The sequence below is a fragment of the Pseudorca crassidens genome, chromosome 21 (genome assembly GCF_039906515.1).
Source record: "Pseudorca crassidens isolate mPseCra1 chromosome 21, mPseCra1.hap1, whole genome shotgun sequence".
NCBI lineage: Eukaryota > Metazoa > Chordata > Mammalia > Artiodactyla > Delphinidae > Pseudorca > Pseudorca crassidens.
The window spans coordinates 15,536,661-15,564,000 of record NC_090316.1 but is presented as its reverse complement, the minus strand read 5'-3'; the positions used below and the strand labels follow the sequence as shown (position 1 = coordinate 15,564,000).

The 27,340-nt window shown below is 50.5% G+C and overlaps 1 protein-coding gene across 1 annotated transcript; it reads right to left on the bottom strand.

The window, feature by feature from the left end:
* Positions 1 to 9,097: 9,097 nt before the first annotated feature.
* On the bottom strand, positions 9,098 to 25,639 carry DUSP4 (dual specificity phosphatase 4). Its single transcript, XM_067722115.1, has 4 exons — positions 24,751 to 25,639; positions 14,903 to 15,048; positions 13,745 to 13,964; positions 9,098 to 13,057 (listed from the first exon to the last, which is right to left on the bottom strand). Exons 1-4 carry the CDS (start codon positions 25,187 to 25,189, stop codon positions 12,672 to 12,674), a joined length of 1,191 nt encoding a protein of 396 aa, XP_067578216.1. The 5' UTR covers positions 25,190 to 25,639; the 3' UTR covers positions 9,098 to 12,671.
* Positions 25,640 to 27,340: the final 1,701 nt, after the last annotated feature.

The window sequence follows — 27,340 nt, the reverse complement described above, 5'->3', positions numbered from 1 at the left end:
ATGTGACCTTGGGAAGCTCCCAAGGTGCCTCAGTCTCCCCATCTTCAAAATGAGTCTCCTCCTACTACTAGTTCAGAGAGTTGCTGTAAGAATTTAATAGTGTTTTCTGCTGGACTGGAACCCAGGTGCTAGAGAGTAGACCTGGACCTCCAAGACACACAATGAGCAGCTGCTGATTTAGGCTGTGGTTAACTAGTTCTCTCTAAAAACAGAATGCTCTGGTGTATTTCAAAATGGTTCCTTTCTCTCTCCCACTGCCCGAAGCACAAGGAGATTTTTCTCCAATATTTACTATTTGAGCTCCTGGAAATAAATCTCACACAATTGTAGTGGACCCTGATGACTGTGTCCCCCTGGAGTTTTGAAGTTAGAGTTGTCCACATTCAGCCTCCAGCAATTCATCAATTACAGTTCTTGTTTTCCTTCCGGTACTGGTTCCCAGAGAAGTTTCTGCTCATGAGTCTCTGCTCCAGTAAATTGTTATTCTCTGTATTCGCCTGTCAAATTCTCCAATCCTGGGGACAGCAGTTTCCCCTGTGTCCTTACCACTCTTATGTATCCTAGAAAAGTGGGTTTTTCAGCCTGGGTTTTGACGTGTTGTTAGGAGTAGCACCTTCCAAGCTCCTTACATCAGAACTGGGACCCCCAGACCACAATGACTTCTTAAAATATAACACTAAAGGCATGATCTATGACAGAAGGAAACTGATAAGCTAAATTTTTATTAAAATTAAAAACTGTTCTGCAAAACATACTGGGTAGAAAATGAGAAGATAAGCCACAGACTGGGAGAAAATATTTGCAAAAGATAAAGCATTGCTATCCAAACTATACAAAGAACTTGTAAAACTCAATATTAAGAAAATGAACAACCTGAGTAAAAAACAGGCCAAAGACCTGAACAGACACCTCGCCAAAAAAGATAAACAGATGACAAATAAGCATATGAAAAGATGCTTAACTTGTGGCATTAGGTAAATGCAAATTTTAAAAATGACATACCATTACACACCTATCAGAATGGCCAAAATTTGCAACACTGATGACACCAATTGCTGGGGAGGATGCAGAGCAACAGGAACGCTCTTGTGTGCTGGTGGGCACACAAGATGGTACAGTCACTTTTGAAGACAGTTAGGCCGTTTCTTACAAAACTAAACATACTCTTACCATAAGCTTCAGCGAAAGTGCTCTTTGATATTTACTCAAAGGTGTGGAAAACTTATATCCATACCGAAACCTGCACACAGATGTTTATGGCAGCTTAATTCACAATTGCCAAAACTTGAAAGCAACCAAATGCCCTCCAGTAGGTGAATGGATAAATAAACTGTGGCATATCCAGACAGTGGAATATTTATTCATTGCTAAAAGGAAATGAGCTATCAAGCCATGAAAAGACATGAAGGAAACTTGAAAGTTAAGTGAAAGAAGCCAATCTGAAAAGGCTACAGTCTGTATGATTCCACCTGTATGACATTCTGGAAGAGGCAAAACTATGGAGACAATTAGAAAAGTGGTTGCCAGGGGTTTGGAAGGGAGAGAGATGAGCAGGTGAGCGCAGAGGGTTTTCGGAGCAGTGAAAATACTTTGGTGATACTGTAATAGTGAATACACGTCATTAGACGGTTATCAAAACCAACAGAATGTACAACACCAAGAGTGAACCCTAATGTAAACTGTGGGCGTTGAGTGATTGTGACGTGTCAGCGTAGATCCATCAGTTCTAACAAATGGACCACTCTGGTGGAGGATACTGGTTAAGTGGGAGGCTGTGCACGTGTGAGGCAGGCGTGTATGAGAAGTCTCTGAACTTTCTGCTCAATTCCACTGTGAAACCAAAACTGCTCTAAAAAATTTAAGTCCATTTTATAAAGAGAGAGAAGGATAGAAACATGTACAGTCAAAGTGTATACATACATACTTTCTCTTTTCGTTGAGAGAGGAGACATAGAGATGCACATGAAGAAATAAATATTAAATAAAGAAAAATAGTTAATTAATTTTGACCTAATTCCTCCTTTGACTTCAAGGAGGTGAATAGTATAAACATATATTAAAGAAACCTGGTATTTTTAGTTAGTTTAAAACTGGGGCGAGGGACTTTCCTGGTGGCGCAGTGGTTAAGAATCCGCCTGCCAATGCAGGGGACACAGGTTCGAGCCCTGGTCTGGGAAGATCCCATAGGCTGCGGAGCAACTAAGCCTGTGAGCCACAACTACTGAGCCCACGTGCCACAACTACTGAAGCCCGCACGCCTAGAGCCTGTGCTCCGCAACAAGGGAAGCCACCACAAATGAGAAGCCTGCGCACTGCAACGAAGACCCAACGCAGCCAAAAATAAAGAAAGAAAGAATAAATAAATATATAACTGGGGAGGACAGAGGGAAAAAGCAAATATTCTCTATGTTTCCTCCACTTTGAGCTCAGAACCCGGTTTTGTAGACCAGTGCTCCAAAGTTCAGGCCCTGGAGAAGCGTGAGGAAAAGAGAACAGTTAGCCAGACAAATCTTCTCCCAGGCGCTCACTCAGTGTATGACATTGAAATAGAACTGATGTTCCCTTGCTTGGCACTGGGGACCAAGCTACAAGGTGAGCAGCTGTGTTCTCTATCTAACTATTCTTTAAAATAAGACAGGAGAGTGTTTACAAAAAGAATTGAAAGCAGGGACTCAAAAAGATATATATGTTTTAAACTATTATAAGCAATAGTCAAATGACAAACTGGGGGAAATATTTGCAATTCAGACTATAGACAAGGGGGCTAATCTCTTTCATAGAGAAAGAGTTCCTGAAAATCTGTAAGATAAAACAAATCAGGTAAAAGTTATGAACACACGGTTGCTAGAAAAAATACAAATGGTTCTTGAATGTGTAGAAATTGTGCAATCTCATAATAAAAGAAATGTAAGTTAAAATAATAAGAAGTTAACACAAGTTACCTCTCAGATTGACAAAACTCAGGAATTTTTATAACAAAGTGGTGGTGAGTGTTTGGGTAAAAAAGCAGTGGGTGGGGGAGAAGTTACATAAATATAAACACACTATACCTTCATGTGCTTACTCATAAATGATTCTCCCAGAATATCTTCTGGGTGAGTATGTCAAAATCTGGTAACACTGGTAAACACGGGTAACCTGGGTGTTGAGAGATAGTTGAGAAGGAGGCGTTTTATCATATACACGTCTATATTTTTAAAACATCTGATCTGTGTGAATAAATTAGCTTCATAAAGAAATTAGGAGTGAGTCAAATCATTTATCATTTGACTTGAGGGGATTTCCACAATACACTGAGGGAAGCAAGATGCAGAAAATTGTGTATCGTAGGATCTTGTTTTTATAAAGCAAACAATACCAAATAAAATCCCTATATGTAGCTATACATGTAGATACATGGTATATGTGCTTTATACCATATAATAGAATACATTATATTGTATACAACTCTATGAGCGTGCAAAGATAAGGAAGGACACGTGATCGTTAACAGTGGTTGTCTGCAGAATCTGGTGGAGGGAGGGAGGGAGCTAAGTAAAAAGAAAGTATTCTTTAACAATATGGCTGACATTTTTGAAAGAAATAACTCTGTGTGGGTCTGTGTGCGTATATATATATTTTTTTATGTCTTTCTTTCTAGAACATAGAACAAAGAAAGAAACATCACCTGCAAGCCACAAAGAAGTATAGAACATGAAAGCATGTGTATGTATATATGTATATATGTATCTATGTATACATGCACCCACATATATATAGAAAGATGGTCATGGAACATTGAGGGTGATTGTAACAGAGATACAGGATTTCAGAAGATTTTTTGCTTCCTAATATTTAGATTGTGTTTGAATTTTTTTTTTTTTTTTTTTTTTTTTTGGCAGTACGCGGGCCTCTCACTGTTGTGGCCTCTCCCGTTGCGGAGCACAGGCTCCGGACGCGCAGGCTCAGCGGCCATGACTCACGGGCCCAGCCTCTCCGCGGCATGTGGGATCTTCCCGGACCGGGGCACGAACCCGTGTCCCCTGCATCGGAATGTGGACTCTCAACCACTGCGCCACCAGGGAAGCCCATGGGTTATATTTTAAATGGGGTTACATTGTTGTAAACAAATATCCAGAATCGACATTCAGCCTAATTACAGAATTCAACCTATAAATCTGCCGTCATATTTCTATTACTTAATGGTCAGGTGTTCTCTATGATTGAAAGATAAATCCCCAACTGTTACTTAAAATAAAAAGGAGACATATACAGACATACCAGACAAGCGGTAACCAAACGAATGTAGACATGGTATTATTGATTCCAGACAAAGTGGGATGGAACATTACCTGGAAAATAAGAAACATCACCTACAAGCCACAAGAAGCTGTATCAAGCACGACTTCATGCATGCAAGGCAACATCGGAACACAGAAAACACAAACTGTTAAAGTCTTCCACTATGATTCTGATTTCATCAAATCCTCCTCGTATTTTTAATTCATTCCTCTAAGAAACTGACAAAATAAACATGAAAATATCAGGGAGTTGAATATCATATTTAACTAACTTGAACTTTGTACCCAAAAGCAGAGACTGTACATTCTTTTTGAATGTCTTTGAAACATTTAAAATAATTGACTTAGCTAACATCTCAAATATTATCCTGTTATCAGGGAGGAAGAAAATTTCCTCTACCTTTCTATGTTATTCTGGCTGGTCTAAGAATTAAATTGACATGAGATAGATTAACAGGAGAAAATCACACAAAAGTTGAATGACACAGATCCATGGGAGAGACCCAGGAAAACTGAGTAACTCACAAAATGGCTGAAACCCTCACCTTAAAGACCGTCTGCAGCTAAAGATAAAAGAGGATGTTGGGGGTACTGATTTGGGACTTCAGAGGGGAGGAAGGCAATTTACGTGGAGATGGAAAAGCAAATGTTTGGTAAATAAATGTTTGCTGGGCCTGCAGAGACAGTGGGACCCAGGAATTTTAACAAGCAGACTTTGCTGGGTTCCTCTTTGTCTACTAGGTTATCTATGGTGATGCTCCCTTCCTGGAACAGGTCCTCTATCTGCATTCTTTAGGGGAAGCTCAAAGTTTCTTCCTGAGTCTTTTGTTCCTTGATTACTTCCAATTCGAAATAATCTGCATGGCAAAAAGACACTTAGGGGTGGCAAACTTTGCTACCCGGCACTGTCAAACACATACATTTATAAAATGCATAAATAAAAGTCTTGAAGTAATTACACCAAATGGCTCATTTTGGTTACTAAAAGTAAAGGAAAGTGGGGTGTAGGGCAGGGATATGGAGACGGAGGAACTTCCATTTTTCCTTGTATGTATTTGTGTTCTTTGAAGTTTGGGACAGTGAACATATGTATTCATATTCGTGTATTTTCATGTATTTATCATTAAACAAATTTACTGGTGTATAATTTACCCATTTTAAGTGTAAAAGTCAGGTTTTGTTTTGTTTGTTTAGTAAATTTACTAAATTTAAGAGTTGTACAACCACCCAAAGTGGTGATGCAGAGTCAGCTTGGGAACACTATGATGGAGACGCCTGGAACTCCAAGGTCAAGTTCCGGAGCTTTTCCACTGAACTTCCCCATGGCAACTAGTGGGGAGCCAGTTTCCTCAGCTACTGCTCTGGTTAAGTATAGATTCCCTGCTTTCACAAGAGACTTCAGCGCCATTTCCAGAAGATCTTCAGGGCTCCCTCTTCTGTCTGTGCTGTCAGCAGTGAGCTCCCTGGAACTCCTATGGGTTCTTTGCTAGTTCCTGCACAATGAAGTGCACCCTTCTTCAACCGCTGGGTCCTTGGGCTGGACCAAATCTTTACGGGACAAGTCATGAAATCCGCAATCTCTAGGGTAAGAGACGACTTTTCTCTAAAGGAAAGTAAGTGTTGGAGAAACTGTCCCTTTCACCTTGTTTTTAACTTGTCCATCCAGCCTCTCTCTTCCAGGAAGAGAACTGGTCAGATCTCAGGACACCCACTGGACTACATTTTCCCCATTGGGTAAGGTCCTCACACCTCAAGATTAGCACATTCATCTTATTCTTTCTCCTGCTACAAAGTCTGCACCTTCCCCTCTTCACCTGCAGCTAAGAAGCTAACTTAGTGTGGGGCTTGCTCTGTAGACAGAACTCTTTTGTGTTCATTGGGTGACAAGGTCTAAGCTGGCTTGTCAAACTCAGCTCTTATCTAAGACCCACTGTTGGGAGATAGCAGACGTGTGCCCACATGACAGATGTTACTTGCTTCTAACATCCTTGGATGAAAATCCCAGTCTAAACCTCCCCAGCCCTGTAGCTCTATGTGCCTCCAGAGATCCAGGGAAAAGAATCTTAGCAGGGACTTGTGGGGATGCGTCTGTCTTACCCAGAGATCCTGGGTAAGACCTTTGTCTGCCTGTCCCAGCCTGGCCGCCAGACACAGGGTTTCAGTAGCTCTGTCCACTGGTCCTGGAGGATCCAGAACAATTCTAACTGTTCATATTGTGCGCTCAGTTAGTCCCTGTGCCACTCACTGTGCAGCAGGAAAGACACCTCAGGTGGACCTGAACAAACCTGACGTAAGTGCTAATGGGGAGAGGCGGGGAGTTGAAATCGGTGGTGACGTCAAATGCTCCTGCCTTTATTTCCTCCTCCGAATGTGCTTTTTCAGCTTTCTACTTTCCAGCATTTTTTAACCTAAGGTTAGGTTTATCTTGTGATGCTTTCTGGATCACATGGGGCCAATATAGCATAAGCAGACAGTATGCATAGTGGTTAAAAGCTGTGTTTTGGTCCTTGGACGAGGTCTTGGATGACCAATGTCTCTGGATTAGGGGTGAAATTTGCATTTTCAGGTTTCCTAGATAACTCTGTTTATTGGTGTGGTGGTTTGAAAAATGGCTACGATGAATTTTTTCTTTTTTTTTTTTTTTTTTGCTGTACGCGGGCCTCTCACTGCTGTGGCCTCTCCCGTTGCGGAGCACAGGCTCCGGACGCACAGGCTCAGCGGCCATGGCTCACGGGCCCAGCTGCTCCATGGCATGTGGGATCTTCCCGGACCAGGGCACGAACCCATGTCCCCTGCATCAGCAGGCGGACTCTCAACCGCTGCGCCACCAGGGAAGCCCACTACGATGAATTTTTGACATTCCTTCCATCCAGAGGCAGGGTTTGGCTCGCCTCCCCTTGAACCTGAGCAGGCTTGAAACTGCTACAACTGATAGAGTCGAGAGGAAGTGATGCTCTGTGACTTCTGAAACCAGACCCTAGAAGGGGGTGGAGCATCCACCTTGGTGGCTGGAATACTCGCTGGAGTTCTCATCCGTCTTGTATGGACTCTGACTGCTCGACTGGAGAGGGTGCATGTAGGTGCTCAAAGCGACAGTCACAACTGAATTGTGAGTCTGTGAGTCGACAGCCAGATCAGCTGCCAGTCCTGTGAATGAGCCGTTTGGATGGTCAGCCTGGCCGAACCCCCAGATGACAGCAGCCCAGCCAACAGTGGCCGCAGGAGAGACCCCAGTGAGAACCACCCAGCAGAGCCTTTCCCAACTTTCTAATCTCCAAATTCCTGAGCAAAGGAAAATGGTTGTTGGTCTACACAACTAACTCCTTGGGTAAGTTGCTACAGTAATAGTGATGTGATCAGAATAATTACGGGCTGCGGGTTGTTATAACGGCAGGGGATGGAAGGGAAGGGAGACGCTAGAGGTCAAGCCTGTATCAGGCAGTCCTGAAACCAGCTGTAAGTCAGAATCTCTTGGTGGGAGTTTGTGCAGTCTCTGACTCAATGTCTTAGATGAGCCCAAGAATCTCTATTTTTAAAATAATCTCCTATAAAAAAATTAAAACTATTTTTATCACAATAGTGATAGATGCCCAGTACAAAAGGATATAAATCTTACCCCCCAACCTTGTGACTCTCTCTTTTCTTTTTTCTAATTTTCCTGCATATTTGTTTCTTCAGGTGAAATCGGGATCATTTTGCCATGTTCCTCCCAAATCCTGTTGATGTTTTGATTGAGATGATATTAAATGCATAGGTTAATTTATGGAGAAATAAAATCTTTTCAATACTGAGTCTTTTCAGCCAAGAACGCGGTATGTCTTTCAGATTTTTTCAGATGTTCTTCTATGTCCCTTGGTAGCGCTTTACCATGTCCATCAGCTAGGTCTTGCCTATCTCTGGTAAAGTTTACTGTAGGCAGTTTATCTTTAAGCTGATATTGTAAATGGGATCTACTACTTCTATTTTATTTTTAATTGATATTTTCATATAGGAAAGCTATTGATTTTTTCATGTTCATTTTGCAATCAACCACTAGCTGAATTCTCTCATTTCTGATAGTTTTTCAGTTGATTCCCTGGTGTTTTTCAGATACATATCATCTGCAGATAATTTGGGCTCACACTTTCCAAACTGTATACCTCATTTCTTTCCCTTGCTAATTGCAGTGGCCAGTGCTTCTAAAATGTTAAATAACAACGACACAGTGGACATACATGTTTACTAATATGATTTTGGTTTACAATTTGGGAAATTTGTACCAATGGAATCTGATAGAAGCAATGCCCAGATCAGCTTTGGGGAACCACTGACATATCATCTTCATCCGTTTATTTTTTCTGTCTGGAAGCATATTGCTATTTCCATGCTACAGGATATGAGAGAACATGAGGTCCGTAAAACTTCCTAAGATTCTGTGAACCAGGATGGACCCCCTCGTTATTGATGGGGAAGGGTGTGGTAACTCCTTGTATAGGCTTTGGTTATAGCCCTAGTCACTTGTGCTTTAGGCTGTTTAAGATTGACTTCTCCCACCTGGGAGTCCATCCTGTACTTGGCACAAAGGAGACTCTCAGATGAAGGACATCTGTCTCTTATCCTTCACTTCGTCCTGTCTCTCTGACTAGAGAAATCAGGTTCTTGAGATTCCTATCCGCCTTCTCCTGTCACCTTCCTTGAGTGATGTTTAGGGAGCTCACAGATCTGACCAGCCTGTCTCCACGGGACATGGTACGCAGTGCACAAGATTATCAAATGACCCAGATCTTCCAAGTCATGATATCAGCGCAGTTTTTCAGGAAAGGATAAACCAAGCCAGAGGTGGTTGAAAATGTATTTATTTTTCTTCAAATGATCTTTTTTTCAAGCAATAAATAAAAACTGACATGTTTGACTTTTCTAAAAAACAAAACCAAACAAAAAATCCCCTAGACTATATACATCCTACAGAAATACAAGCATATCAAATGTAGAAATGACATCACTCTGAAAGATGGGGCTATTTACAGAAGTTACAAGTATTGCATTGCTCTGTCTTGAAGAAGCCTCTTTCTCCTATGACTCATAAACTCTAAGGAAGGGCAGGGTCCTCTTCAAAGAGGTGGCACTCTCCATCCTTCTCGATAGACAGGGAAACTTTCAGGGAAGAACATCGACATCCAGACACTGTATTCGGTTTCCTAACAACGCTCCGCAGATCAGCTGGCTTTCAAGGGGCCTGAAAGGGCCCCTCGTTCAGGAGGTCACGTGGCCCCTGAGCTCCTGACAGAAACCATCTCGTCCCTCAGCAGAGCTGAGGGGACTGACCATGAGACCACACTGAACTAGTGACAAACCCCTGACTGTGGCTTCTGCCAGACAAGCCAGCTCTGTGTTACCAAGACCCAGCTTCCAAGAGCACCTTGCCATCCAGAAAGTAGCTTCCCAAACTTGGTTACACACGGAGAGCACCTGGGGAGCTTTGAAACCTACTGATGCCTGGGTCCCTCCTCCAGAAATCCTGCTGTACTTGGTCTGGGATCGCCTGGTAGCAGGGTTTCAAAGCTCCCCAGCTGAGGCCGACGGGCAGCCAGGGCGAACCACCACTTTACCAACTAGAGGCTTGGCGGCCCCTCCAATCTCACAGCCCCTTCCCCTCACATTTGAATCACCCGTCCCACCTCCCTCTGCCCATCTTCCCACGGATTCTACGTTTTTTCTCATGGCTTCCCAACCTTTTGGGTAACCCTCTGGAATCGGGCTAGGATGGGTACCTGAGGAAAATGGTCTCAGGAGGCCACGACTGAGGCTGGGAGCTCCCGGCCACCGGCTCACAGGCGGCTTCAGCCGAAGACTGCTCGGGGGAAGCTCCACGAACACACTTGGGTCACACAGAGATGCCGGGAGGGAAGCGGCAGCATTCTCCAGTCTCTACGGAAGATCCAGAGTGCCTACTGCCTTTGTCAACAGCACAGTTGATCTTCGGTGTAAGTGGCAATGCCTTCCAGCCATGACACATATTTCACGTCACCAGAAATCACTCCATGGGAGAGACACCTGTTGAAACCCACTGGCCATTTGGACAGACCCTGCGGTGCTGTCTTCATTACAGCTATTCCAAGTCATCAAAGAGGCTTCTGATGGGAAAATAGTGACCCAAGTCCCTGTTTCCAATCAAGCCAATTTCCTATTTGATTTCTAAGAGTTTTGGGGCTGCTATTGGGTACAAAGAAAATGGCTTTATAAATAGTGGTTTGACGCTGTGACAGAAGACTTGAATTGGAAAGCAGGGAAAAGACCTGTCTGGCGCAGGTCCTGGGCTCCGACCGTGTGGTTGGGATCCAGTCTGGGAAAGCAGGATACACAAGTTTTGGCCAATGTACACTCATTCTGTAAAAAGCTACCTTCCCTCCTCTCTCAAGCAGTCCCTCCTGCAGGCCTATCTGCTTGTGGGAACCCACACTTTTTCAGACAGGGCTTGGGAAAGGCAGGACAAATGATGCCAACACAGGCTCATGTTTATGGAAGGAAATGTAAGGAACCTGGTCCTGTCTGGGATGTGGGGCTGAGAAGGAGCATTCCAACACTATTCCAACCTTGAGGCTTGACGTTATTTATGGGTGAACAGGAATGTGCATCACTTAGATCCTCAGAAGGCTAAAAAAACCCAAAAAACAAAACCAAAAAGCATGCTCTCGCTTCTAGACAAGTTTGGAATTACCTCTAACCTGGTACTGGGTAACAACACTGTTCCACGATACTACAAATTAAATAACACGTGGTTTGTCCCGTCCTCCCTCCCCCCAAGCCTAACCCATCTCCTTCTTTCTCGAAAAGCCATCCCTCCATCTGGAAAGGGCCCTGAAAATGGCAGTATCCCAAGAAAGGATTCTAAGACGGCACACAAGTGCCCTGGATGCCTGTCACAGAAACCAAGCAGCCAGCCCCCCCACAGAGTCTGCCCGACTCGTCACTCACTCCTCTTGCTGTCCTAGACTTCCAAGGGACCTGAAATGGGGTGTCCACTCCCTTCTTTTTATTCACCTATTCACTTTAAAAATATTCACCGACACCACGAATTTTAAGAACCCAAGAATTTGTTGGTGTACTTCATTCCAAGCAAACCCCCTAAAATTAAAAACTCTGATTTATGCAAAAGAGAAAGAAGATGGTGCTTCCACTTCCAAAAGGATCCATTTCGGGTCTATCTCTCTTAGCTGGGTTCCCCAACGGCCTTGCCAAATGATTCACTGCAGGAAAAGCTGAATTGCGCCCAATTTTTTTACGAGCACCTTATATGATATGGCATTTATCACAGATGATATACAAGTTCTCAGGCAGGTCTATGAGAAAAATGCTTCCACCGCCACAGTGAGTTATTGATCACCAGAAACGGTTGTATTGTTGTGGTTTCAAATCGCTTCAGTGGCCCATGTGCCCAAGAACCAAGTGCGCTCCACGCTCCGTATTCGCGGATGCAGTATGCGCGGACGCAGTATCCGCGGATGCAAGAATCAGCGGATTTACGCATCCACGGATTTGGGTATCCGCGATGGAGGGAGGGGGTGCTGGAACCAATCCCCGGCAGATACCGAGGGAGGCTGTAATGAAAAAGTAGTCCCTTCCTTTCTTCCTCCTCCCACCCCACCCTGCCCCCTTCTCAGCGGTAACAAACGCAAGCTGATCATCATGCTAACTTGTACACACCACTTACTTCCTAACTGCTTTGACGTCTGCATGCTGTTGTGCTCTGCTGATCCACATTAACATAAATATATTCTAAATTCACCATCACTAGACTCTGTACTTACATACTCTGAGGAAATTCTCAATAAATACTTTTATTTATTATTAAGCATAATTATTCACCTGCTGGTGGTGACTTAGAAAGGAAAACCATGTCCTAAAAGATTTCTTTAAAAAAAAAAAAAAAATCCTGTAACTAAAACAACAACAAAAGGACCGAGCACACAGAACCAGGCACTTCTGGCAAACTTGATTTTATCTTGTCCCTTTCCCTCCCCTCCCTCCCTTCCCCTCCCCCTCAACAGAACTGGGTGGGCACATTTGCCAGGATCTGCGGGTTTCCTAACTTCAAGCCTTACTGCTGAAAAAAATGAGGTAAGAAATTCCTATCTGAAAAGTAAAACTGACGCACAAACCAAAACCCAGGTCTTCCCTGCCTGCCGAGGAAGACATTATTGCTCTAAGTTGGAGTGTTGTGTTTGTTTGCGTTAAATATGTATTCGGAGTCCTTATTGCCATTCTAGCTGGCCCCCCGGTTGGCCAAAGAGAGATGGATGGAAGGAGCTCTGTCGCCCCCTGTGGGCCAGTCCCGACCTGCTGCCCGCACAGGGCGCCACCCAACCCGGGCTGAGAGCCGACGGGTGTAGGGGAGGGAGGATTCGAGAGGCTCTAACAGCTGGGGGAGGTGGTGATGGGGCTGTGCAGATAGGGCAGGCTGCTGGGCGCCGGGTGCCCCCCGACGGAGACCGGGAAGCTGAAGACGAACTGCGACGTAGGGGTGGGAGTGGCCTTGCCCCGCTCGCGCAGCGGCCCCGACGGGCTGGCGGCCTCCACCGCGCAGGACGTGGCCAGCACCTGCGACTCGAACTGCAGCAGCTGCCCCATGAAGCTGAAGTTGGGCGAGATGATGCTCCGCCGCTGCTTCACGAACTCGAAGGCCTCCTCGAGCCTCACGCGCTTCTTCATCATCAGGTAGGCCAGGCAGATGGTGGCCGAGCGCGAGATGCCGGCCTGGCAGTGCACCAGCACGCGCCCGCGGCAGTCCTTCACCGCATCTGGGGCAGAGAGCGGCGCGCCGTTAGCGGCGCCCAGGTCCCCATCCTTCCCGGAAGACGGCTGCAAGCGGCCTCAGCCGGGACGAGGGTGCGGGGAGGACTGGAGAAGAGGGGGCCCTGCGGCTGAACCCCTGAAGGAACAGCGCCTCCCAGGCTGAGGCCGCGCAGGGAGGAACCCACGGGGGGAGGGCCTCTAGAGTTCCACCCCCGCTAGCGTATTTCGGAGAATTACGCAAACAAATGTACCTACGCAAACAAATGTACTACGCTTAGGAAATACGCCAGCTGAAGCTGGCGCAGTCCCCGCACACACGGCAGGGTTTTCATTTGCAGGAACAAAAACAATGACCCAATCCTTCTTTTGTCTCCCTCCCCATCCCCAGAGTCTTATCCTCTCGGCACCTGGGGACGTCCAAGGAAAAGGTCCTTGGCTCTGTAAGCTAACAGCACCTGCTGTTTGCCTAGGTCCGTCAGACCATCCAGGGCCTGCACAACACCCCACGGGCAAGCCTTCCTACTGAGGAAGAGGGGAAACAGGCAGCCCCCCCGGATATGGCCCTTCCTAAGTCCCTCCTTCCACACACCAGCTACACGTGGTTCCCTCTTCCCTCCCATCCTCCCTCCGCCAGACCTGGGCCCAGCACCCGGGCCTGGGAGGACCCAGCACCCTGGCCAGAGCCAGCCTACCGATGTACTCGATGGCCACCATGAACCAGGAGCTGATGTCGGCCTTGTGGCTGTCCTCCACCGGGATGCACTTGTACTGGTAATGTCCTTCAAAGTGGTTCGGGCAGTCAGAGGAGACGTTCAGCAAGGCTGTGATCCCCAGGGCGTCCAGCATGTCTCGCCGGGCTGCGTGATAGGCGCTGCCGAGGTAGAGGAAGGGAAGGATCTCCACGGGACCCCCCTGCACCAGAGAGGGAAAACAAAGCGCCCCACCCCCCACCGGCAAACGTCGTTAAGTGAAAGGCAACTGGGCAGGGGGCTGGGACGTGTGGGGGCGGGGAGAGGGAAGCCAGTCTCAGGTGGGCTTTCATGGGCCCCGGGGACACTGCCCGTGGACCCGGCCCCTCCAGGTTTCCCGTGTGCCGCTCGGGCCCCGGCAGGGAGCGATGGGCTCTGGCCTTTCTGCTCTGCTCTGCTATGGGCCCCACCTGCTGGTTCAGGCAGACCACTTCCCCCGTGACAGATGAAGCTGGCCGTGCCCCACTGTTTGTGACGCGAAGAGCTTACACCCGCTACCGCAGAGCTACGCGGCCCAGGCGCTTATTCGGCTGGATACGCCTTCACTTGGCAGATGAAAGGCAGACGCCATGTCCACCTCACACACAAGAGGAGGCATCCTGGCAAAATGAGGTAACGCTGGCTTCACTAACGACAATCCTCTGAGTCAGATCAACACAAGTGATCTCGGATTTGGGGAGCAGAGTTGCTGGACCCCATACATTTACTCCATTTCCATCTAAAGGAAAGGGCTGGAAGAGGTGGGCTTGTACGAACCGTAGTGGCATAAGCTGCTTTTCTTGGGAGAAGGGTTGGTTGATCATTTATGTCCATTTAGCATTTACAATTAACTTGTATGGGGGGCGGACAGCCGAACTGTTTTGAATCGGGCAGTCCACATGCTTCTGGCCTCCTTCCTTGCTTGTCTGCACATAACTCTAGAGGCTAAGTCAGGGACGTATGTGTTTATATTCTTTTCTTAGGTGAGGGTAATAAGAGAGGGAAGGGGAAGACTTCCAAGGAATAGTGGACTCCACCTAACATCACACCCCGATACTCAACACATTCTCCCCACATTGAGGCACTGCGTCCAAAGCCTTTGACAAGCAGTCCTCTTCGCACCTGGTCGTGCAGTGGGGTGCCGCAGGAGCTGCAGCCCAGGTCCAAGGACTCAGCCGTGCTTGGGGGCACAGCAGGTGGGATGGCTGCCAGGGCCTTGGTTTTAGAACAGAATTCCGGGTACTCGGAGGAAAACCTCTCATAGCCACCTGTAAAGTAGAAAGATATTCAGGTTAATGGGGTCGCTGAGCCAGCAGGAAACCACAAAGAACTTGAATCCTACCTGATGGAGGAAAGCTGTTGGGAAGCTGGGGCTGGTTGTACCTACATTTGACACTGGGTGGCACTGTGGGCCCAGAGATAATGGCTATGGAGACCTTTTTCCCTGGGATGCAGAGATTACATTCGGCCAAGACTGCAAGACTGCATCCCGAAAGCGGGAATGAAAGCTTTAGGGACAAGACTTCGGATTGGGATGCAGATACACAGAGGAGGATGTGCAGGGGAGATGAAGAAGGGATAATTTCTTTACAGTGATGACAAAGAAAGAGGGAATAGCCACTGGGGGTTTCCATGAGCACTTCAGCTGGCCCCTGCGCCCTACAAAAATGTCTGTCATCCCCCCACTACAGCCCTTCTTTTAGAGAGGTTCTCCAATGTGGGAGAGAATAAAAAACTATTACCCTGGCACCGGCCCTTCTGGATCTCAGCAACAGAACAGATACCAATCGCACGGCCCCATGAACAGCTGTTCCATGGACATGGGGCCAAAATGAGAGCAAACGGGCTTAAATCTAAATAAATGCCTCTTGCTACATACAGGTTTGGGGCAAGGGAGGATTTCCTGACCTGAGAGTTGCTAAGCCCTGGAATGGTTCTCTGTGGGGTCGTCTTCCGGGGAAGGAAGGTCGTTTAAGTAAAAAGAGATAAACGGCCAACTTCTCTGCAATAGTGTCAGTGCCATTCAGGAAAGGGCCGGCTGGGCGGACGTGGGCAGAGATGCGGGCAGAGATGCAGGCAGACGCAGGCAGTGAAACACACCAAGAAGAGAGACATTCAGCCTGTATATCTGATTTTCTTGTGATCTCTGGGACTTCCCTTTGCGGGACACTTACCATCTATTGTCAAGGTTTGGCCCTGCTTGTATTTTTATTTTTGCAGTTTCTGTTGGACCAAAAATGGATTATAAATGAATTCAGTAGGGTCTGCGGGTTCTGGAACAACCACTCAACTGATGGTCACATAGGCAGCTAGCCCGTTACGTCTTTATGACTAAGTGATAGGGTGGGTGCCACTGTTCCCGATCACCACTGTGCAAAGCAATTTTCCAACATGTGACGGTTAGTCAATTACTTGCCCTGAATCCCAACCCTAGAAACTTCCGCTTTGGAGAGGAAAGAAAATTATGTTCGCCAAGTCATTAAGGCTTCCAGAAACAGGGCAGACATTTTTTCCTCTCTGACTGGAGGCCTCCTGTTTCCCCCACTCCCTCCCTCAGGCTATAAATGGATATTTCTCTGGTCCCAGGCCCTGGCTCCTGCTGAGTCATAATGACCAGCCTCCCTGGAGGGAAAACCTGCTGAGGGGCCAGTACTGCCCGCTTCAGATGTGCTGGTGGCCTCAGTGGACTTCTCGTCGCAGGAGCGGCCTCCCTCCCGTTATCACCCCCATCTGTCCCCTTTCCCTATAAAGCTGTAAACACCGCTGCCCCAAGTGCGGTGTGTGCGGGAAGAAAAGCCAGCAAGTGCCTCTAGCTGAAGGCCCTGGGATGGGAGACTTCGGGAGACGCTGCCCTTTGGAGAAAGCGGAAGGAGAAATGGGTCACTCAACCAACGGAGGTTGATCATCTATATGAAAAGCCATCACTTGTTATTCTAGAGACTTCTACAGGATTTGAATTTTTTTTTTTTTTTTTTTTTTTTTTTTTTTGCGGTACGCGGGCCTCTTACTGCTGTGGCCTCTCCCGTTGCGGAGCACAGGCTCCAGACGCGAAGGCGCAGCGGCCATGGCTCACGGGCCCAGCCGCTCCGCGGCATGTGGGATCTTCCCGGACCGGGACACGAACCCGTGTCCCCTGCATCGGCAGGCAGACTCTCAACCACTGTGCCACCAGGGAAGCCCAGGATTTGAAATTTTTTAAGTAAGATGATCCGTGTCTTTATTACAAACTTTGAGCTAGTAAAATACATTTTTTTCAAAGAGATGCAAGGCATGAGTGGTGCCCTCCAAAAGCTCATCAGCTAGACAGGCAGGCCAACAGTCACAGGAGGGCCAGGGCCCGGCTCCAAGGTCACGGAGGAAGAGCAGGCCTGAGGGCAGCAGGAGCTAAGGAAGCTCAGAGTGGTGGGAAGAATGTTCTCGCTGCTGAGAAGGTACACGACAGGGCACCAGACTGAAGTCCTGAAGAGCCTCGCCTCTGCAGTCGGACTCCCAGGTCTGGGTTCAATCATCGGCTGTGCAGCCTTGGGGCCGTCACTGAACCTCTCTGAGCCTCTTCCTCATCTGTGAAATGTGATGAAGCTTCCAGGCCAGGAGTCTCCTGTGAGGACTGACTGGAACGGCCAGTGCACTGCACCGGGCCTCGGGGAGAAGCTCAATGAAGGTTTTCTTTTTTGGTACCTACAGGTGACTTCGGCTTTACTGGCAACTTCTCAGACCCTGGACAGCCTTCTCCTCCTGGGCTTTACTTATTTTTTCCAGTACGCATCTTGAGAGCTGGTAATTAAGACAGCAGAAGAACAGGTGCTGGGCACTTCCTGAGCCCTGAGTGCCCTGCCCAGTCAGGGACATCTGCTACCTCCCAGGGTCAACCGTCAATCAATCCGGGGCGGGGAGGGCCCAGCAGAACCCTCGGAGGGCTCCAAGGCCAATCGCACCTGTGCAGGGGAGGGTGCAGGCGGCCCAGAGGCCAGACCCGGCCTGAGGGGGGCTGTCTGTCGTCACCCCCAGGCTGCTCATAGCAGGACGGAGAGACAGCAACTGTCAGGAAAGGCACCATTACAACAAAGTGGAGAAACACGATTACTGAAGAGTCTGTTCCCTCTGGGGGGTTTTCAGAGAACAGGCAGAAAGGAACCAAGTGAAGAAGCAGATTTGTTCAAGGGACAGGAACAAGGTGAGGGTTGCGTCCCTCGGTGGCAGCGGTGGAAAGGTTTTCCCTCCTGAGCCGTTGCTAGCTTCGGGGGCAGTCTGTGGCTGGTAGTTACAAGGAGCATCACCAAAGGATCTCCTTCTGGGGCCGAGGTGCTGCACTCAGGCCAGGCCCTCGGATGAGCTGAACGTGCCCTGGTGGGCCTGGAGCTCGCAGGCGAGGCAGTGCAGACACAGGAGTGCAGGTCAGGGGCCGTTCAGTCCACACCCCACCCACAAGGCCACACGCCAGGAAGCCACCTCCAGGTATCCCATGCGTGTTCATAAAAATGACAGACCCTCTTAAAAGGAAGTGTTCATTACGTGTCAGGCTCTTCCCACACAGGTATCCAACCAGTAGCCCTAGAGGAAGGAATGACAAGCCCCAGTTTTACAGAAGAGGAAGCGGAGGTGCAGGGCAGCCCGCAGGTAAGGGCGGGACCGGCATTCAGCCCACAGAAGGGGCCTGAAAGCCCCTTTGAAGCTGGCCGTCAGGAGCCCACCCTGCTGCTTGCCCACTGCTGCCTCCCCGGTGGGCCTTCTCTAGGGGCCTTGCCTGCTGGTTTCATCACGCGAAGAAAGAGTTTTCACGCAGAAACAGAAGGGATGTGAACAGAGCACTGCTGACACTTCACCAAACTGCTTCTTTCCGGTGCTTTTCCAGGTAGTCATGGAGGAGTCGTGACCAGCGTTTTTCTATTTAATGAAATAGAATAGAAGCTACTTGAATGCGCTGCATTTACAGAGCGTGTAATTTCATGGCACTGTGCTTTCAGGGTGACGGTCCCCGTCACAGGGACTTCAGCTAAAGCCACTTGCTAGCTCTTCTTCCCCCACACACCGCCTTGACTCCAGCCCGAGTGTGGCATTAGCCCCGTCGGTGTGGGGCTACAGACACCTGGCCAGGTGATGAGCTTACTGGAGGGTACCACTCACGTCTTACATCTCTTGGGAAAACATGTATTTTAAGAGCTCAAATTATGTAATAAGCACACGGATCATTTCACTTAAAAAAAAATTCAAATCATCTCGAAGAATATAGAGTAGCTCTATGCTGGGTCATGGCAGAAATGAAACTGAATTTCTTAGGGTGGGTGGGATTGAAGAAGACTGCCCCCAGCCCCCTCTCCTCCGTGCCTCCCTTCCCAGCCCACATCTGTGCAGGTACCAGAGCCTCGGCCCTTCCAGTAAGTGCTAGATTTAGATCTCCAAGTTTTATCCAAAACTCATGAGAGGGAAAGCTTATTGTCACTGTAGACCCGGAGGGGAGCGCTCTACCCCGTGACCCCTGCAGATGTGCAGGGTAGACACAGCAGACAGGTGTGGACGCATCCCAGCTCCGACTGTGGAAGCCCAGCTAACACATTCCCTCTAAGTCCTGTTTTCCACCCTCCAAATGTAAGGATTCCAGACGATATCATCTGTAAGTTCCAACATTCTGTGATCCTGAACGTTCACAAACCTCTCATTTGCAAACTACACACTGACAGCAGGTGCCTCAAGACCTATATTTCCATCTTCTGAACACATTTTCACAGCACAAACGCCAATGAATTCCCACCTGGTTTTCTCCTACGTCCTATTGCATGTAATTCTGTAACAGACATGCTGACTAATTTTGACCCGTTTTTCTCATGTTCTTATTTAACAATATACCTTCTAGTCTTAAAGCTCTCATTTTCTCAACTTCATTTTAAAATTTGAGAGTCTTGGGGGGCTCGGGGGAAACAGGACTATAATTTTCCACTTGATTCCCCTGAGGAATAACTACATCTAAGTTCCATTCTGTGTTCCTTTCATCTTCTCACAGAAACTGTAGCTTTGAAAACTGGCTGGCCTCCTGCTTATGCAGGGGTGGGAGTGAATGTGGGAGAAAGTCCTTGGGAAAGGGCAGGCTGGCGTAGTGCTGGTCGTCTCACCATAATAGGACTCTTAATGGGGTCTGTGATGGGAAAGACTGTCTCTTGGTGGTGACGATGGTCACGGATCTGAACGTGGCTGCCAGGTTTTTCCTGTGACCCTCTCCACGCTCAGAATATCACCGGTTCACAGACAGGGCTCATGGCCTCGCTCTCTTGGGACAGCTTATCAATACGAGGCAAATGTTGCCCAGCAGGCAAGTCTGGGGACATTCGAAGGTCCCTTGGCTTTGAGAACTTCCCTTGATGCGGGTGTTGACCTAGGAAGCGCCCCTCTAAATGCTGAGCAGCATTTCCAGTTTAGCTAAATGGGCTTCTCACCTTGGGGCTCGGTGTCAAGACCTCGGTCCCGGGCCAGCTGGGCTGACACCTGATGCCACACTCGGGCTGGACCTTGTTTGCAGCCCCTCCCAGAGTCCTTCTGTGCTATCTGCTCCGTTCAGCACGCCGCCTTCCGCTGAGAGTCTACATTTCTTCCTCTCAAACTTCCTCTTGGTTAGATGGGAACTGCCTCCCAGCAAGAAAACCAGCTATCTGCTTTCAGATGTTCTGATTTTTTTCAAGGAATTTCTTGGCCCTTTAAAAAGGCCACCCTTTCTCCTCCCTGAGTTCTCTGTGCAGCCCACCTTGGTGGGGACAGCCACGTTTCCTGTAAGCATCCAGGAGAAGCCCAAGGGAGCTGCGATAGGCTTACGGACAATCAGGTTGCCACTCTCAATTTACACCTACACCCTGTCTTTAGTTGCTTTTGTTGGAAACATCCAGTTCAAATGATGCAAAGAGTAGTGAGTTTGCTTCATTCCTTACAATTCTTTAAGGCTTTCGACTAGGGGTTAGGAATTACCTTTAAGGCCTAATTTTTTTTTTTTTTTTTTGGTAATTCTAACAATTCTTGGCTGTCATGGGCATTGTGTCCTGTTTGCAAGGAGAAAAGCCAGTCCTTTTGCCTTTGGGTGAAAGAGGTGTTCAACCTTAGCGTCCCCCAGGACTCTGCTGTTTGATGCCACTGACCTCCTGGAAACGAGGATGGACAGGGCAAATGGACACAGAGAAAGAAAAGACAGAAGACAGTCACCCGAACCCCACCCATAGCATTCATTACGGGCCTTAGTGGCTGTTTTCACAGGAAGCATAATGTCAGGTCTGTATGATCAGGCCTGGGGACTGCTGGGTAGGTGACTTCCAACCTGGAAGGAGAAGCTGGAGTATTTAGTTGATCTTCCCAGTTTCTCAAAACAGCTCCAGGACAGCTTTTAAATCAGAACTTGAATAAGACTGACAAAGGTCATGGGCTGAGACGAATTTTAGATAGAAGGAAAAGTAAGATAATGTTTTTATACCTGACATCTTCTGCAAAACAGACTGATTTATTTGGAGACTGTGGGAGGTAAAGGAAGACTTCTGTTAGGGTAAGAAAATGCTCTTTTTGTCTTTCTCTATTGACCCAGGGTGGATGGGGTGGGAGCGGTTGTCTAAAACCCTATTCCAAGGATCTATGAGGAGTGAGAAAGGGATTTCAAAGGAGACGTGTACTGTAATAAAATCTGAAAAGCTAAACTTTCTAAACTGTCCCAAAAATGTCTTACAGGATTTTAAATAAAATGAGCTTAAAAAAAAGTTTATCCCAATGGGAAGCTTTTACTAGCCAAAAGACCAGAAAATGTAGTGATTTGGGTTACTGCTTTTAGCAAACCTTGGGTAATATTAGGAAACGTAAAGGCCAGATAGTATTTCATTGATAGAAAGTAAAGTTTACTCTTAACTATGAATTCTTGCCTGTAGTATTAGTTATTAACTGCCTGCAATGAGTAACCAACTTCCTGCCCTTCAAAGTGGCAGAAATGGGAAAATCGGCCTTTAAAAATGCAATTAATTGGTAGAATTAGATAGCCTGTGGCCAGGAAGGGTAATAGAGCTTCTGAAAATGCCCAGCTGTTTTTACTCTCCCTCCAGGACGGCAGACACCAACAATCAGTCTTCCACTGGCTTAATGTCTGACCACTTTTATTCCACACCCACCACTGCACATGAAATGAGACTCCCAGGAAGGCCCATTGGCTGCAAAATAAAGGAACAACTCCGGTGGGAAAAAAATTACCCAACCCCTAATCAATTAAGGCATTTACTAAAGATAATCTAAGGGGCTTGTCTCCCCCTGTTTCCCTTTAGTTCCCCGTCCCCAGCTCCCCCCTGCCCATGAGCCCACATTTCCTGCCATTCCACTTCTCCAAGGAATGAGAGTGCAGGAGGTAGGGCTGTCCTCCCCCAGAGGCACGTTCCCGCAGCGCTGGGGGAGCAGACCACGCCCATTTCCTTCTGCCCTCATTAGGGATGCCTTTCCAGTAGAAGTCAAGAAGAAACAGGACCTGTGTGGAGAGCGCCTCTGCTTAGCACATAAATGAAAATACGCAAGTTGAATAGACTAGGACCCAGTTAACCTCAAAGATGTTCTACCACCACTGCAGAACAAGCTGGAAGGAGCCCCCCCCCCCCCAGCCCAAACTCTGTGAATTTTAGGCGGCTGCTTCCAAAGGCAGGCTCCCTTTGCTCAGAAAAACCCAGCTGAACCTCTCCTGGCTCCTCCCGGGAGGCCTGTTCCTGGAGAGAGAGAAGTTCGGTCCAGGCCTAGACACTTTCCGGCTCAGAGGATGCGGACTTTGAGAGGCAGCGGGCCGTCCTCCCTGCCCGCACCAGGTCAGACAACAGGAGGCAGTGCAGGCCTCGGGAGGAAACAGCCCTTAAAACACGCCTTTTCCGTGGGCCAGGCACCTCGCCAACCGCCAGGGGACTGTCGTTTTACCCAGAGGCTGCCCGTCCAACGCAGCCTTCACATTAGCATCTGCCTTGCGCCGGGCGGCCGGTCCGCAGGGCGGCTCTCGGTACAGGTCTGGCTCCGGGCTCTCCCGGCGGGATTCGCGGGAACCAGGGAGGTGCCACGAGCCCGAGGCGGAAGCCTTAAAAATCTGTCTCTCTCCCCGGGAGCGGGGCGTAAGTGTCTGCGCGCCCGGAAACCCTAGGGCGGTCCTCTCCGGATTTCTTCCAGGAAGAAAAACAAAACAGAACGAACCCAGACCCCACGTGCGTCTGCCCTACCTCGAGAAGGGTCCTGTGTTCAGGGCCCGCGCAGGCAGGCGCGCGATCGGGCTCCAAATCAGGAGCGATCGAGGTCAGCGCGGCACGGAGAACACCCCGGCCAGCCCCTGCCACTCGAAGGGACTTTGGTCCCAGAGACGTTTCTCTCCTCGTCCCCACGAGCGCCGGCACGCCGGCATCATGCAAGGGAGTGCAGGAGGCGTGCGTCAACAGCCCGGACCCCAGCCCGGCGCTCTACCCGGTCCGGGGCCGCGTGGCTCCCGGCACAGCTCGGCGCCAGGGCAGGCGGGGGCCCCGGGCCCCCTGCGCCCAGCTCGCCGGGCTTAGCGGTCCTTCCGGTGCAAGGCCCTTCCTGGCACTTTCTCTTAAAGCGCTGGGAGGAGAAGGGAGGAGCGTTTGGTTTAATCTGAGGTGCCAAAGGCCGCCCTCGTAGAGAAAGAAAAATCAGCAAAATCGCCTTAGTAGTTCAACCAAAGGTCAACAGCAGCATTTCCCCAGCAGCTGACAGGTCAAATGGCCAGGAAACAACTGCCGAGAACAAAGTCCCCCGCTGTTCACGGGGGCAAGCCTGGCCCGCCGGCACTGGGCAGTGTTGTGCTTTTTGGCAGGGGCGGCGGGGAGAGGTTTCCGCCGCGCCTCCCGCCCCATCTCCCTTCCTCTCCAGTGAGCGGGTCTGGAGAGGGCAGGGCAGGAGGGAGGGGGGCCAGGGGCGCCGACAGGGAAAGGGGCGGCTCTTTGATAGCCCGGGTCCGAAACGCCTCTGGACTTCGGAGGCCAAGACCCGCCGCGGGCGAAGGAACTCGCGGAATGCGGCGCGGGAGGAAGGGACACTGCGCGGCAGGGGCCCCAAGCAACCCGCCAGCTCCCCGCCGCCCGACGCCCGGCAGGTGCGGTCGGCGCCCCCGTCCCTCCAGGTACTTGGGTAGCCCTCAGCCCTTTCGGAGTTTCCGACTTGCACATTTGACAAGACCTCCCCTCCCCAAGAGTTTCGCACTTAAGCGCGCGCCGCCATCTGAGAGTCGAGTCTGAACAAAAGGTCGCACTTGTCGCAGTTTGAGGCCCCGTCCCGCCTTGCGTTCCCCAGATACTCGGACCTCCCGCCTCCCGCTCCGGAGCCTGGGGATGGCGGGAGGGATTGGCGACCCTCCAGCTGGAGCTCGGAGTTGGGCAGCAGGGGAGGAGAGAACAGATCGCTCCACATCAGGCCCGCAAGCCGATCTTCGTTTTTGCGTTTAGGAAGGGCTGGTTTCCAGCCGGACCCGCAGGGCCCATCCCATCCCCGCGCTCACCCTCCTTCACCCCCTGCCCCATGTCTCGGGATCTCTGGGTCGGACTCAGGGCGGGGCCCAGACACGCCAAACCAACAGGCCTAACCTCTCCCCCACCTTCCGCACCGTGGCACTTGGGAGCACTTCCCTGGACTCGAAGGTGGGCAACGCAGCTGAGTCGCTTCGCCCGCAAGACCAGACCGTTAGTGGCTGTAAACAATCGCAGAATCGCCAGGAAGGGTCCGGAATTTCAGGTGACGGAGCCCTCACCGTCTCTGAGGACCTCAGGACCTCGCGCTTGCACACAAACACACAGAATCCTTGCACACCAACACACAGAATCCTTGCACACCACGCGCACACACCAGTACGCACAAAGGAGTGCGCGGGGGGGGATCCCGCAGCCACGAGTCCCTCCAGGCACTTCTCCTGCCCACTAAGGCTCAGGCAGCGGAGCCCCGCCGCATCGACCCTCCAGCTCGCGCCCGGCGCCGGCGTTTACCTTTGAGCAGGCAGATGTCGGTGCGCTCGGCGTTGCGTCGCAGCGCCTGCACCACCAGTGACACGGTGCTGTCCTCGCGGAGGCTCTCGGCGCGCGGGCTGCGCTCGTCGTAGACGATGACGGCTGAGTAGAGGCCGGAGCGCAGGCGGGCGCGGACCTCCTCCTCCGCGGGCAGGATCTGCTCCAGGCTCACCGAGCCCTTGGCCCGCCGCCGCACGATGGTGTTGCAGCGCACGTTGACTGAGCCTCGAATGTAGCCGGCGCTGTGCGCCAGGAACGGTCGGCAGTCCAGTAGCAGGCACTTGCCGCCGCTCAGCAGACCCAGGGCGCCGTGGCTGCCGCTGCCGCTGCCGCCCGCGCCGCCACCGTTCTCGTCCCGGTTCATCAGCCTTTTGAGCACGCTGCAGTCCATCTCCCGCAGCTCCTCCACCGTCACCATGGTCGCCAGGAACCGCGGCTGCTGGGCACGCGAGGAGGCGAAGGACGCCCGGGCCAGCTAGGCTGCAGGAAGGGGCGAGCGGGGGCTAAGGGAGAGCGCGGGCAGAAGTGGCCGCAAACTTGGCTCTTAGGGGCTCCCACGGCCGAACCTCTTCTCCCGGTCCCCTTCCTCCCACAGACTCGCAGTTACATAGCAGTCCGAGCGGCCTCGGCGCCAGGCAGCACGGTGCCAAGGGGGAGGTGGCGGTGAGGGGAGTGTGTTTACGGGAGAGGACCAAGGGCTTTTTTCCGTTGTCGCCTCTATTGTATTTTGCCCGTTGTGCTGCTCTGGCCGCCGTTCCCCACGAACTGCCGGAGCTCCGCGGTCTGCCCCAGCCAGAGTTTCCTCTCCTCGGCTTATGGATTTATTAATGCTCCTCTGCTCTCCCCCGGGAGGGGGCAGATTCATTACTACCTCGCGAGGCCCCGCCTCTTTCCATTCTAGGTCGCGAGCCCTGCTCCGCCCCCCGCGCTCGCTCCCCGCCCCCTCGCGACTCCCCTAGCCCCGCTGGTCCCACCCCCTCCGCCCGCCCGGGCGCGTGAATGGAGTACCGGCCGCTAGCGCCCAGTCACGGGGACGCGACGTCACAAAGAGCGGAGTAAACAGGGCGCGCGGCTCTCGCCGCCAGGCCCATTCATAAAACCAAGACCTAGAGGATGAGGGAGGAGGCCTCCGACCCGCGGGCGAGCCGCAGCGCCCGGACTTCGTGAATGGAGCTTGGCGGCGCCTCTCCCCGGCCTCCGCGGCCCGCGTCCAGCCCGACCCGAGTCGCCGTGCAGCCATCGCACCCCGCCGCGGTGGTGGCGGCGGCGACGGGCGGAAAACAAAGTCGCCAGCCGAGAAGCCGGCCTAGCGGAGGCCTGGGCTCGGTTTCGAGGTTTCATTCCTCTTCACCTCCGTGCTTGCCCCTTACCAGCCTCGCAGGTGTCCCCCACGTACCCAAGTGGACTGGGGAACCCTGCACCGCATCCCAGCCGGCCCGGCCCTCCTCGCCCCAGGCTCACGGAGTGCGTTCGGCCCGCCAGCCGTTTTTTCTCTTGCGATTCCTCAGCCATGAGCTTCTGCCTTAGCCTGATCGATTTTCATCTTAAACCGTTAAATCAGCTTTATAGCTTCCCGAGGAACGTGGGCAAACCCCAACCCAGACGATGAAAGAGAAAACCCTCCCGCCCCAAAGCCCAGTTAATAGGAGTGAGGTGTGGAGTCTGCTGCTTTACGACCCGGAGGGAGGCATTAATTGAATCCGGAATGTTGTTCCCAAGAAGGAAGGCGGGAGTGCCACTCCCTTCCACGCTTCCTAAAGATGTTTATTTAACCCTGATGCGGGAAAAAAAAAACCCGACGTTTTCGGCTTTTGGAAAAGTCCTCACCCCATCTTGTACTCGTGTGAATTGTCTTCTCAGGAAATGACAATTAGGGTCCACACTTGGTGCGAAGCTAGAACCACGGAAATTGACGCGTAAAGGATTTAATACGCTCCACGGCCGATTCAGGTTTCTTTGCCTTGCTTTTTCCAGGTCAATTCGCATTTTTTTCCCGCCCCCGTTTTTACTTATGCATTTCGTTTCCCAGAGGACGCTTTTGCCAGGGGGTGTGTGCGCGCCTCTGTGGGGTCACGACAGAAGCCAAAAAGTATTCGCCCATCTTGCCAAGTCTTGTTAGTGAGAATTAACCAGCGAGCTGGGAATTACAGGACTCGCTCCGGGCCTTGGTGGCAGCGGGGTCGAGTCTTCCACTCTGGCTCTGCAGAGGCAACAAGGGCCGCAACCCGCGGGGTCCCTCCCTCCCCTGAGTCGGCCTTCCGCTCCGCCTTTGTTCCCCGCGGAGCGGCTCTCCGGAGATGTCACCTCCGGCCTCCAGGGCCACCCCTCCACTCCCCAGCCCGGCCTCGGCGGCGGCCTCCACTTCCGAAACCTACGACCCGCGCTCCCCTCCCGCTGCGCCCGCGCTCCCGGACCCCCAGCCCAAGCTGAGTGCGCCGCGAGGAGCGCCGCTCACCCGTGGGGATACTCCTTTTTACCTCGGGCTCCAAAATGGCTCTGCAATGCACTGATCCCGTCTCTGTTTAAAATTTACTACTTTGTTCATCGTGGATTCTTTTCGTGGGGGGGG